This window comes from Apodemus sylvaticus, chromosome 2 (genome assembly GCF_947179515.1).
Source record: "Apodemus sylvaticus chromosome 2, mApoSyl1.1, whole genome shotgun sequence".
In the NCBI taxonomy this organism is placed as follows: domain Eukaryota; kingdom Metazoa; phylum Chordata; class Mammalia; order Rodentia; family Muridae; genus Apodemus; species Apodemus sylvaticus.
In genome coordinates, this window is record NC_067473.1 from 66,346,874 (window position 1) to 66,359,377 (window position 12,504).

General features: G+C 36.6%; 1 protein-coding gene and 1 long non-coding RNA gene across 4 annotated transcripts in view; one reads left to right on the forward strand and one right to left on the reverse strand.

The window, feature by feature from the left end:
- LOC127678547 (uncharacterized) overlaps positions 1-12,504 on the forward strand; it is a 136,932-nt gene that overhangs the window by 80,681 nt on the left and 43,747 nt on the right. The gene's annotated exons all lie outside the window — the stretch shown is intronic.
- Positions 5,277-6,221, reverse strand: LOC127678546 (olfactory receptor 9A4-like). Its single transcript, XM_052173562.1, has one exon. It carries the CDS (start codon positions 6,219-6,221, stop codon positions 5,277-5,279), a length of 945 nt encoding a protein of 314 aa, XP_052029522.1.

Genomic DNA, 12,504 nt, shown 5'->3' on the forward strand with positions numbered 1-12,504 from the left:
ATTGAAGTCTATTCCCTCTGAGGGGGTCATCCTATTGAGTACATATGGACAGGGAAATATACCTCAACAAAATAATTCATCCAGAACATTAAGAAAATTGACAAAATTGCAGTCAAGCTGTTAATGCTATATAAAGTGCCTGTGATGAACAATTTTTAAAATCAAAATGTCTATCTTTAAACCAAAGATAATATTACATGTAAAGAAGCAGCAAAGAATGACCCATCAAAAAGAGAAAAAATAGATTATAAGAACTTAATGTGAGAGAGACAATATGTCACGTTAAAATCCAACTTGAGATAGGCACTTTTAGAACTGAAGGAAACAATACTTGTGATGTTAAAGTGTGATGACCTGGTTTCTCTGTATTGAGACATGCAAATCCAAATAGAAATCATATCACTCCAAAGTACTGTAAATGAAATAAAAAATTTCCTAAAGGAGCTCAGTAGTATATTTCAACTGATGGACAAAAACCAATAAAGATATATAAAAAGGAATGATGCAATCCAAGGAACAAAAACTAAAACTTGGAAAAACAGCCTCAGGAAATTATGACACATCCCTAAGTACACTACCAGACATGTAATGAGAGTACTAGAAAAGTAGGAGGATACAGACACAGATAATTATTGAATACTTCCTAAATTTAGCAACACACAAACAAACAAAGAAAGAAAACATCAGTCTACCATCCACAGAAGTCAATAAACTTCTAGGAACATAAGTACAAAGCCAAAAAAGAAAACAGCCTCCTAATCAACCAAGCTCATATGTAACAGACACTCAGTAAGACCAACAACTGACTTCTAGTTAGGAGCAATTATGCCCAGAAGGTAGCGGACAGAGTGCTGAGTGCTAAGAATAAAGAAAATACAAAGTCCACCTGGGAGGTAAGTAGATGAGGAATGTGGAAGTGGGCCCAGACATAGTGACTTCTTGTTCCTAGAAGACACTCCAAGGAGAACTGGAATGAAGGCACAGGGATCAGCATCTAAGCACCAATAGAGAAACAAACCGTATCCAGAGGCTCTGTAATTATCCAAGTCAATATCTGCTTTATGAACTTCCAGCCTTAGGCCTCTCCTATCCCAACTGGAAAAAGCTGTATGGTTTTTTTCCTCTGTGGCTTGATCTTCTGTCTTTCCCAGGTGTAGACGTCTTTGTGGCAGGGAATGTGCTTGGTGAACACTCATCTGACCGCTAGCCACCAAGTTACACTATAAAAACTAAAAATGAAAGAGTTCTATAATTAGCAAAATTATTTTCAAAATGTGGGGCAATCCCACACAAATGAGAGGGTTGGTTGATGAAAGACCAAACTTACAAGAAGTATTAAAGAAGTTCTTCAGTGTGGAGATAAGGCTGAGTGGATGAGAGCTTGTCTAACAAGTGAGTGCCTAGGTTCCTTTCCTAGTACACACACACACACACACACACACACACACACACACACACACACACACACTTCAGAGATAGAGGAACTACTAACAGACATCATGTAAATTTCTTCCTCCTAATCTCCTTCCTCTAACACTATGTGAAATCCCATAACTATTTCACCCAAACCCGAACTCTTGAATTGTCTCTCATTTTTAAAATTCTGCATGCAGAGATGTCATTTGCAAGACGTCAAGAATTTGAAATTAGAAATCTTAGACTGGGTCCTCTGGTAATATCATGCCCAGTTTTCTGAGGAACCACCAGACTGATTTCCAGAGTGGTTTTACCAACTTGCAATCCCACTAGCAGTGGAGGAGTGTTCTTCTTTCTCCACATCCTCACCAACACCTGCTGTCTCCTGAGATTTTAATCTTAACCATTCTGACTGGTGTGAGGCGAAATCTCAGGGTTGTTTTGATTTGTATTTCCCTAATGATTAATGATGTTGAACATTTCTTAAGGTGCTTCTCAACCATTTGAAATTCTTCAGGTGAGAATTCTTTGGTTAGCTCTGTACCCCATTTTTTAGCAGGGTTATTTGGCTCTCTGGAGTCTAACATCTTGAGTTCTTTGTATATCTTGGATATTAGGCCTCTGTCAGATGTAGGGTTGGTAAAGATCTTTTCCCAATTTGTTGGTTGCTGTTTTGTCCTTTTGACTGTGTCCTTTGCCTTATAGAAACTTTGTAATTTTATGAGGTCCCATTTGTCAGTTCTTGATCCAAGGGCATAAGCTATTGGTGTTCTGTTCAGGAAAATTTCTCCTGTGCCCATGTCCTCAATGGTCTTGCCCAGTGTCTTTTCTATTAGTTTCAGCATGTCTGGTTTTATGTGGAAGTCCTTGAGCCACTTGGACTCCAGCTTAATACAAAGGGATAAGAATGGATCGATTTGCATTCTTCTGCATGCTAGCCTTCAGTTGAACCTGCACCATTTGTTGAAAAGGCTATCTTTTTTTCCCCACTGGATGGTTTTAGCTTCTTTGTCAATGATCAAGTGACCATAGGTGTGTGGGTTCATTTCTGGATCTTCAATGCTATTCCATTGATATACCTGCCTGTCACTGTACCAATACCATGAAGTTTTTAACTCTGTTGCTCTGTAGTATTGCTTGAGGTCTGAGATACTGATTCCCCCATAATTTCTTTTACTGTTGAGATTAGTTTCAGCTATCCTGGGTTTATTGTTATTCCAAGTGAATTTGAGAATTGGTCTTTCTAACTCTATGAAGAATTGAGTTGGGATTTTGATGGGGATTGCATTGAATCTGTATACTGCTTTTGGCAAGATGAACACTTTTATGATATTATCCCTGCTAATCCATGAGCATGAAGTATTTTTCCATCTTCTGAGGCCTTCTTCGATTTCTTTCTTCGGAGACTTGAAATTCTTATCATACAGATCTTGTTTGGTTAGAGTCACACAAGGTATATTTTTTGTGGCTATTGTGAAGGGTGCCATTTCACTAATTTCTTTCTCAGCATGTTTATCCTTTGAGTATAGGAAGGCTACTGATTTGCTTGAGTTAATTTTATATCCAGCCATTTTGCTGAAGATGTTTATCAGCTGTAGGAGTTTTCTGGTGGAGGTTTTTTGTGTCACTTAAATATACTATCATATCTGCAAATAGTGATAATTTGACTTCTTCCTTTCCAATTTGTATCCCTTTGACCTCCTTTTGTTGTCTAATTGTTCTAGCTAGAACTTCAAGTATTATACTGAATAAATATGGAGATAGAGGGCAGCCTTGTCTAGTTCCTGATTTTAGTGGGATTGTGTCAAGTTTCTCTCCATTTAGTTTGATGTTGGCTACTGGATTGCTGTTTATTCTTTTACTATGTTTAGGTATGGGCCTAGAATTCCTGTTCTTTCCAAGACTTTTAACATGAAAGTATGCTGATTTGTCAAATGCTTTTTTAGCATCTAATGAAATGACCATGTCTTTTCTTTCTTTGAGTTTGTTTATATAGTGGATTACATTGATGCATTTCCATATATTGAATCATCACTGCATCAGTGGGATGAAGCCTACTTTATTATGGTGAATGATCATTTTGATGTGTTTCTGGATTTGGTTGGCAAGAATTTTATTGAGTATTTTTGTGTAGATATTCAAAAGGGAAATTGGTCTGAAGTTCTCTTTCTTTGTTGGATCTTTGCGTGGTTTTGGTATCAGCAGAATTGTGGCTTCGTAGAAAAAGTTGGGTAGTGTTCTTTCTCTTTTTATTTTGTGTAATAATTTAAAGAATATTGGTGTTAGGTCTTCTTTGAAGGTCTGATAGAATTCTGCACTAAAAGCATCTGGTCCTGTTCTTTTTTCTTTCTTTCTTTTCTTTCTTTCTTTCTTTTTTTTTTTTTTTTTTTTTTGTTTGTTTGGAGACTGTCAATGACCACTTCTATTTCTTTAGGGGTTATGGGACCATTTAGATTGTCTATCTGATCCTGATTTAACTTTGGTATTTGGTATTTCTCTAGGAAATTGTCCATTTCATCCAGGTTTTCCAGTTGTACCAGGATGTAATAAGGACATATGCTCCACTATGTTCATAGCAGCCCTATTTATAATAGCCAGAAGCTGGAAAGAACCCAGATGTCCCTCAACAGAAGAATGGATACAGAAAATGTGGTATATTTACACTATGGAATACTACTCAGCTCTTAAAACAATAAATTAATGAAATTCTTAGGCAAATGGGTGGAACTGAAAAGTATCATCCCGAATGAGGCAACCCAATCACAAAAGAACACACTTGGTATGTACTCACTGATAAGTAGATATTAATTCAGAAGCTTGAATTACCGAAGACACAATTCACATATCAAATGATGCCCAAGAAGAAGGAAGGAGAGGTCCGTGGTCCTGGAATGGATTGATGTAGCAGTGTAGGAGAACACCAGGACAGGTATAAAGCTGGTGGTGGTTGATTGGGGAACCAGGGGAGGGGAGACGGCTTATGGAACTTTCGGGGTAGGCATAACCAGACAAGGGGAAATAATTTGAAATGTAAATAGAGAATTTATCTAATTAAAAAAAAAGAAATCATAGACTGAAATAAATTTGAACAGAAATGCCTATTTTCAGCAGCTGTAACATGCAATACTATATTTCTAGAATTTAATTTTATTTGTTCTTTTTTTCATACCTGCTTCTAAAAGAAGCAGCTTATGCAATACTCTGAAGTTTGGGAAAAGAAATCTTCCCTATTTATATCTCCAATTATTCTGGATACTACTAAATATTTCCAGAGAAAATATTTGCCATGTGCCCCGTCACCATTCTAGACTGTTTCTGTGGCAATATTCAAACAATGCTATAGTCAATTATGTACCAATTATGCCTGGAAAATTATAATATGATCTACAAATAGAAAGAGAACCCAAATGTTTTAAAAATGCAGATGGATATCTTGTCACATAATTCCAATGTCTTAGCAAAATTGATGGACCAAATTGAACATGTTTATCTTTGTATCCTGTCAATGGTACTCTTGAACTCCAACTTTTTTTTCTATGACTTCTCTCCTCAAGGAAATACATTTTCAGAGTTATTTGTCTAAGAGGATGCTTAGGAAACTATGTTTTCTTGCTCTGATTCCTCCAGTGTCTTCAAGAACATTCCTCCTTGTGCTCACTAGTGTAAAGAATGAAGTTTGTAAGGTTCTAGTTAGCATGAGAAAAGATTCATTTAAAGTGCCTTGGGAAGGGACTTGAAAGTATATCTTCCATGACATGACTGTAATTTGTATCCAGGATTCAGAGTTTACTACAACTCTAATGGACTAGGGAAGTTGAGATTTTCTAGGCTCTGCCACCTAAGAGTGACAGAGAGAAGAGCTAATCCCTGAAAAGCAGACAGCAATGCTTCATTCCATCTTTAAGGGCCTCTTTGACTTTATCATTACGAAGAGTGAAGATGAAGGGGTTTAGAAAAGGAGTGACCACAGAAACTAGCAGGGAGGCCACTCTGTTGTACTCTGCTGCCTGCGTTTGCTTAGGTTTCACGTAGAGGAACAAGCAGGTGCCGTAGCCAATCACAACAAAAGTGAAGTGGGAGGCACAGGTGGAAAAGGCTTTCTTCCGGCCAGAGGCTGAGGGGATCTTGAGGATGGTGGAGATGATATAGGTGTAGGAGACAATTGTGGGGATCAAGGAACCAACAATAATGAAAACAGCCATTAAGAAAAGAATGAACTCTGTGAGAAAGGTTTCGTTACAAGATAATTTGAGCAATTGGCCCCTGTCGCAATAAAAATGATCTAACAGATTTGATTTGCAGAAAGTAAACTGGAATGTGGCATAGACTGGCCAGATTTCAGAAAGGAACCCAAACATCCAGGATCCCATTACAACCCAGATGCAAGTGCGGCTGTTCATGATGATGCTATACCTCAAAGGGTTGCAGACAGCCACATAGCGGTCCACAGCCATTGCTCCAAGCACTGCAAACTCTGTGGTTCCTAGAGAGAGGTAAAGGAAGAGTTGGGCAATGCATCCAGTCAGAGATATTGTCTGCTTTCCAGGGAGCAGAAGCCCCCAGAGCATCAAGGGAACAATTGTAGTTGTTACCAGGATCTCAAGGAGAGAGAGGTTGCCAAGGAAGAAGTACATGGGGGACTGTAGACGTTTATCAACACAGACAATCATGATGATGACCATGTTTCCCAGCAGTGTCACTGAATAAAAGAAAAAGAATATGGCAAAAAGGATGTGGTGTATCTCTTGGGATCCAGGGAAACCCAGAAGGCAGAATTCAGTTGCACTAGAGAGATTGTCCATCATTTGTGTTTGACTTTTGCTTCCAAGTTGTAAGTCTGCATCAAACAGATCCTTCTGGTTAGGAAATTGTCCTTCTTCCTCCTATGTTAACTGTACCATAAGATATTAAGGCATTCCAGAGAAAGATCAAAGCATAGAACTTTGCATAAGTCATACCACACAAAGCTATCTGAAGGCCAGTAGAGCAAAGGTCAGGTCAGTGTCTAGGATCAGCGTTCTTGCCATCCTCAGATTTTAAAACACCACAGAACATCAGTATTTCCACATGAAAACTCTAGCATGGGGGTAATTTTCCAAACATTCATTCTTTTCTAACTGTATTTATCATCAAAAGCCTAGATATAATGACAGTTAATAGCTGATATGGATAAGAGTCCAAACTATCAGACATTCTGATACCTGGGGTCCCTCTCTTCCTCACTTCTTTGGTCTTAACTGTCATTTCCTCAAAAATATCTTTCCAGTCACTGTTCCTCAAACAAGGAAGCATGCTCATTAGTGAGCTCTGGTTTTCTTCATAGCACTTATGACCTATTATTACATATCTAATTGTTCATTCCCCTCCTTAATATTAAACTACATAACGATGAAGAGGACAGATGGAAAACTCCCTGACCTATGGAATTTATATCCAGAGAAAATGTATGTGCTAAACCATGTGCCAGAAAATTAATGGATTACATAATTATTTCTCTAACTGTATGATATAGAAATTATCACTAAGAAATTTAATTTTGCTTGTTTTTCATTTATGACATTAAAATATACACTCCATGAAAACAAGAACATCTTCAAAGTTGTGTTTAGGACCATCATATATACAAGTTATACATATGTATACAAAACATATATAAATATATAATTGTATATATATGTATACATATATAATACCATATATATATATAATATATTTTGACCCACAGGAATAGTGTGGAAATTTTTCAACTGATGATTGTGTGAGTGGTTGATATAGGTTAAGTATTAGATATCCTGGTCAAGACTAGTTCACAGTATTACATCAGTCCTACTCACCTTAGTTTCCTCTCCTTTTTCACATGAACACTCTCCTTCCTCCCTGCCCTTCCACAAATTGCACTTTCTATTTCTCTGTGTCTGTTTTACTCAAGGACAGTCTCAGAATTCAAGGCTAAAATGTTTGGTAGGGTCAATGTCTTCTTTTCTTATATAACCTTTGAGTTAAGAGCAGAAAATAAAGATAAGGCAGAATGGAGCAGTCCTCTGATCTTTGTTAGGGCAGTCCAGCTCTAAAAGGGCATATTGTATAAGGTTGAGTGCTGAGTTGTTCAACCCGCTGCCCCTCCCTCAATCTACAGCTCTATTTTTTTCATCTCCATAAGACACCAAAATCCCAGAGTTTCCACCCCAATCCCTCTAGTTTCTCCTTCACAGAGGCAGAGATTTACAAAGAACTGACCTCTTTAGAGGGGCTTCATGTGGCTTTTGACATTCTACAGATTCATCAGCAATAAATTGCTTCCTGGCTATTGCTAAGCTATACAATCTGCTGGAGCCTTCGTTCATGGTGAGGAGGGCAGGGGGATCTAGAAAGAAGCTTAGGAAGAAGTCTAGCAATGAACATGGTATAAAGACTTGAGGATTTGTCCTCCTCTCTCCCCTCTAACATTTTTCTCTTTCCCAAAGGAACTAAAGTCACTGAGGTATGTGTTCTTAATTAACCCAAGTTCAGAGAGGTCTCTCAGCAAGCTATCTGGGGAGATCAGGGAAAAAAGTTTCAGTTATCTTCATATTTCGCCAATTAAATTGCACAACTTTTCTAAGTCTTTTATTGGGAAAACTGAAATCTTGTTGACTGGGCACTTCTTAATCTAAGGATGCCTTCCCACAATGCTCCAAGGCCTGTTGTCTGGACTGTGTCAGACTCAAGATACTTCATCTTCTCAGTTCATTATCTTAGGCTCTTCCCATGATTCTAAGTTATTCAGAACCAGAATAAGGTCTATCCTCTCAGAGGTATCATAATTTTCCTGGAAAATGTACACTAATATTTTCTAATGCCTGCATCTCAAGCACAGTGAGAACCTTATCTAGACCTTAAAATTTTCATAATGCCTGACACATTCTCCATCTGTGTTACAGTAGGTCTCACAGCTAGTACCGATTGTGACCCTGCAGAATGCTGTGGAGAAGTTCCACCCACAAATATAATCACACTCTATAGAATGTCTCAGATTTTCCCTCTTCTAAATAGATGTGCATCTGCATGTGCTCCAGCAAGATTCTTGTCATTTCTTTTTCTCTACGGTGTGTTGCTAAGACCCAGCTGGACCACTTCCAAGTAGGGAGAGTAGAGGAAGCTTCTGAAGACAGTTATGCTCACAACCTGGAAGAACTGACAAAATGCAAATCAGAAATCTGTTTGGTGCTGGAGGAAGCAGAATATGTGTGCATTATAAAACATTTGTCTGAGTTTAGGTTCTCATTTTAAGTATGCCTATTCATTCTGAAATGTCAATTGGCACCTAAGGGATAAATTGGGAATAATTTTCCTTCCTGTTTTTTTTTAAATTGCTAAAGCCCAGCTTGTCATGCAATTTTAGAGGAATTTCTAACTATGGATCTTCATATTCCTTTAAAGAGAGTGCTATGAAAATCTGTTGTGCAACCTTTTCTAGCTTAGTTAATAACATGTAAAATACACAGCTCCATAAAACCATGCATTATTGCACCTTTTTTCTCTTACATAACACTCAATAATGTTGATGATTTATTCTTTTTAACATTTTGTTTATCAGTTTCTGGATTTTTCCATGCTCATTGTTTAAAAATATTACTGTATCCACTTGTATTAGTGAAGGTTCTCTTGATACAAGTCACAGAAGTTATGGGTAGTCTCAGTATAGTAAGAAAATTTGTTGATGACTTACAGTCTGTAGTCCAACTCTCAACAATGGTCAGCAGCAGCTATGAGTGGAAGTCTAAGGATCTAGCAATTGCTCAGTCCCACAAGGCAAGCAGGAGAAGAAGAGAGTATATCTTCCTTCTTCCAGTGTTCTTATGTAGCTCTTCAGCCGAAGGTATGGTCCAGATTAAAGGTATATGCCACACATGCCTGGATCTGGGACTTGCTTTTTCCCAGATGACCTTGAATTCTGAGATCTCTTTGTCTTAATCTTCTGGGATTCATAGCCACTATGCCTCAAGATCTCTAAGCCAAGATACATGTCAGAAATATGTATCTTCCATCTTCCATCTTCCAGATTAGGATCACAGGTGAGCCTTCCAATTTTGAATTTTAGTTCATTCCAGATATAGTCAAGTTGACAACGGGTATACCACTGCAGCACTTTTATATATTTATAAAAATACACACAATTATTTTTTCTAGAATAAATTTCTTCAGTTGGAATTTATAGGTCAAACTGTAGAAGAATTGAAACTTTTGTTTTCGTCTGGCATAAAATTACACTTCAACAAGTTTGAATTCATTTCCTTATATAACTGACCCACTATGAAGTAGAAGTTTAACTTAATTTTTATTTTAATTATGAATTTCAAAGAACAAATTAAGATACCTTAGAATATAAACTAGTTGATGCACCTGATAAAATGAAAAATCTTCTGAACAATAAAATCTATCTACTGATTCAAAAATAAATGAAACTGAATATCCCTATGTATGTTAAATAAATGAAATTCATAGCTAAAACCTTCCTACACAGAGAATTGCAGATCCAGATGGTTTGTCTGATATATCCTATCAAATATTTAAGGAAAAATGAAATTCTTACACTTCTAGTCTTCTAGTAAGTTGAGAAGAAAGCACTTTTCAATTTATTTCATTAGGTCAGATTGATCTCTACACTTTACAGGAAAATACATCTACTTAACAATATTGTAGTGAACATAGAACATGAATAGTTCTCAATTCCATACTAAGCAAGGTGAATCTATAATTAAAATGTTGTCATTTTATTCTAGAAATGAAAAATTGACTTAATCTGAGATAAATCATTAATTTGGAATGTTAATAAAATAAAAGAGGAAAATTAACAACCATCTCTAAAAGGTCAGGAAGAACATTGGAAGTAAATAAGCACCAACTGACTCAGAACTCTGAGGAAATTAGAAACAGGACAAATTTTCCTTGAACTGAAAAATAAAATCTATGAAAAAAAAATCTAACACTAAATACCATCAAATTTATTGAGGAGAAACTTAACACTGTCTTTCTAATATGGAAACTGAGGTAAATATAACTATTCTGTTGTCTTCTATTAGCAATGTATTAGAAGTTTTAGCTAATTCATAAAAAAGGCTACATAAAACTTCAGTTAGGAAATAAAAATAGCATTCTATATTTATGAACAGTATAGTCTTGCAAGTTGAGATCCATAAATCCACTAAATTAATAGTTATAATCAACAAAGTCAGAGCAAGAAAAGATAGATATGCAAAAATTTATAGACATAGACAAAACCTCAATACCCTATCAATCCATTATAAATGAAAATATTAAATATCAAAACTTGAAGAAAATGAAGAGACACATTTAACAAGCTATATATAAGGCATACTCCTCCACTGCTGGTGGGATTGCAAGATGGTACAAACACTTTGGAAATCAGTCTGGCAGTTCCTCAGAAATCTGGGCATGACACTTCTGGAGGACCCTGCTATACCACTACTGGGCATATAACCAGAGGATTCCCCGGCATGCAATAAGGACACATGCTCCACTATGTTCATAGCAGCCCTATTTATAATAGCCAGAAGCTGGAAAGAACCCAGGTGTCCCTCAACAGAGGAATGGATACAAAAAATGTGGTATATTTACACAATGGAGTACTATTCAGCCATCAGAAACAATGAATTCATGAAATTCTTAGACAAATGGATGGATCTGGAGAACATCATATTAAGTGAGGTAACCCAGTCTCAAAAGACCAATCATGGTATGCACTCACTGATAAGTGGATATTAGCCTAGAAACTTGGAATACACAAGACATAATCCACATATTAAATGATGTCTAAGAAGAACGGAGGAGTGGCCCCTGGTTCTGGAAAGATTCAGTGCAGCAGTATAGGGGAATACCAGAACAGCGAAGTGGGAAGGGGTGGATGGGGGAATAGGGGGAGGGAAGAGGGCTTATGAGACTTTCGGGGAGTGAGTGAGGAGCCAGAAAAGGGGAAATCATTTGAAATATAAATAAAAAATGTATCAAATAAATAAAAAAATTATAAAAAATTTATAAAATCCTGCTGAGAAAAATGAGAACTAAATAGGTAGTCAAACAGTCTATTTTCATACATTAGACAATTCAATTATGCTAGAGTATCTATTCTTCTCAAATTAGTATATAAAGTAAATGCGAGGTTCACTCAACACCTTATAAGGCTTTTTAATTCTTTTTTTTTTCTTTTTTTTTTAGAGACAGGGTTTCTTTGTGTTGCCCTGACAGTCCTGTATCACACTCTGTAGACCAGGCTGGTCTCGAACTCAGAAATCTGCCTGCCTCAGTCTCCCAAGTGCTGGGATTAAAGGCATGTGCCACCACTGCAATCTTTCTCAAAAAATGGTATGAAATATAAAAAAACCTATAGAATAATCATGTAAAAGAACATGATGGAGATGTACAAAATGAACATTTAATATGTTAAAGCTACAGTAATAAAGACTAAAGGATTTTGATACAATATTGTGCAGTTGTAAGAGTATACTGATCAATGAGACTCATTTAAACACTTGAATTGACTGTAAACAAAGTATTGGTAAATAGGATGGGGAACTGGAATTCTTGTATATTCCTTAGAATGTGCAAAGGATACAAAGAATATGTAAATATATACATCTAATATACACCTATTATGTCACTCTTAGATCTTCTCCCAAGGTAAATGAAAACACATGTCCCATGAAAAACACATTTAGGAATGGTGATGGCAGTTCAGTTCATAAGTAACTGTAGTGACTCAAATGATCACAAGTACACAGCCAAATAAACTGTGGTATTTTCGTGTACTGAAAGACTATTAGACAACTAAAGAAATGCAGTATTGACAGAAGCATTATCATGAGTCATGGTGAATAGCTAAAAGGTTCTATTAAGCCAAATAATAAAGATAAGCTCAAATATAAAAGTACAAGTTGAAGTATCAAAACCCAAATGATTAGTCAGGGATAAAGAATGACTAGGAAAGGACACAAGAGAAACTTTTCTATGCTGAACATGTTCTACCACTTGGCTATGGTGTAAACAATGCATGTGCAGAAATATGAACAATAAATTATTGCCACTTGAACT

What these genes read in the sequence shown, in the direction of transcription:
- LOC127678546 (XM_052173562.1), bottom strand. Translation starts at nt 6,221, where the DNA reads ATGATGGACAATCTCTCTAGTGCAACTGAATTCTGCCTTCTGGGTTTC.